We start from the raw sequence: 1,175 nt of genomic DNA, 5'->3' as shown, positions 1-1,175 counted from the left end.
CAAGTACCCCCGGCTGCAAACTGCGGATTAGGATACTAGACGGGGTCGGATGTCCAATGGGTGTGGTCATGGCTTGTCGGGAAGTTTAATAGGAGGCTTAAAAAATTGGGTGTTGTTAATTTTTGTATTTAGCATCTGGGGTTGGTTAATTTTAGAGCTGAGGGAGGGGTCAGACGTCCGACCCCGCTAGTTATTCGGCCCTGCCCCATGCCACGGTCTGCAGCCAAGGGTTACTCCTCTGCCATGAGGAAGTTCGGCTTAAAGACACGTCCCGGGGGCGTTTCTGGTCCCAAAAGGCGTTTCTGGTCCCCAGCTGTCGTTTTGCTCCTCAGCATGGCTTCCTAAAAACGCTGCAGGATTTCTCAAACATGCATGAATGAGTCAGAGCAAGACTTTGGGCATGTTATAACTTGATATAAAACTCAAAAAAGTTGATTTTACATGATATTGCCCCTTTAAATCTACATGTGGCAAAAAGGAGGTAAATTATATTTTTAAACCCTTACTTCAAGTAAATATTTTTTTACTTTAAAGCAAGCAAATTGTTTGCAAAGATCTTAAACCTACATCTAAGAGAAAAACTTGTTCCCCTCTAAAAGCACAAATATTTTTAATAATCTGTTTTTTTAATTGAATTTTTTTAAAGCATGGGTTTCTCTTCAGCTCGCCCTAACAGCTGATTTTCTTCTCAGGTTGATTCTAGAAATGAACAAACCAATTGCTCCTGAGGTGAGAGTTCATGTTCTCATAGACACCCTTGTTTCTTTTCTTCAGATTTTATAGCTACACTTCAATTTTTCTACCTTTTTTTTCCTGAAGGAGTTGTCAATAAATACTGAGGACCCTGATGAGCTGACAGCACCAAGAGAGGATGAGTTCTATCAGGTGAGAGCAGATTAAAGTGTTCATTTATCCATTTAGTTCAAAACAAAATTCTTGTGTTTGTATTCTGCACAGGAATCTGAAGCCTCTGTGGACGAGTGGCCTGAACTTGAGCAGGAGTTCAGGAAGACGTTGGAGGATGAAGAAGTTGAAGTTTAAGGATCAGTTAAAATAATCTTACTATAAACAAACACACAAACCTGTGCTGTCTTTCAGGTGAATGTTTGGTAAAAAAAAAAATCAAAAAGAAAAAAATTGTATAGGTCTTCTGGACGGGTTCTTCTCTAATGAAA

The 1,175-nt window shown here is 39.7% G+C and overlaps 1 protein-coding gene across 1 annotated transcript in view; it reads left to right on the top strand.

The window, feature by feature from the left end:
- The window catches only part of si:dkey-93h22.7 (Fc receptor-like protein 5), a 12,425-nt gene extending 11,288 nt beyond the window's left edge, over positions 1-1,137 (top strand). Inside the window, exons 11-13 of the mRNA XM_014014004.1 lie at positions 693-729; positions 820-885; positions 958-1,137. Of these exons, the coding sequence (XP_013869458.1) occupies positions 693-729; positions 820-885; positions 958-1,041 (187 nt within the window). The 3' untranslated portion in view covers positions 1,042-1,137. The remainder of the gene's footprint in view (positions 1-692; positions 730-819; positions 886-957) is intronic.
- The last annotated feature ends 38 nt before the right edge of the window (positions 1,138-1,175 follow it).

This window comes from Austrofundulus limnaeus, unplaced genomic scaffold (genome assembly GCF_001266775.1).
Source record: "Austrofundulus limnaeus strain Quisiro unplaced genomic scaffold, Austrofundulus_limnaeus-1.0 Scaffold109, whole genome shotgun sequence".
NCBI classification, from domain to species: Eukaryota; Metazoa; Chordata; class Actinopteri; order Cyprinodontiformes; family Rivulidae; genus Austrofundulus; species Austrofundulus limnaeus.
Note: the sequence above shows the minus strand (reverse complement) of the source record. Positions and strands in the feature narration are given on the sequence as shown.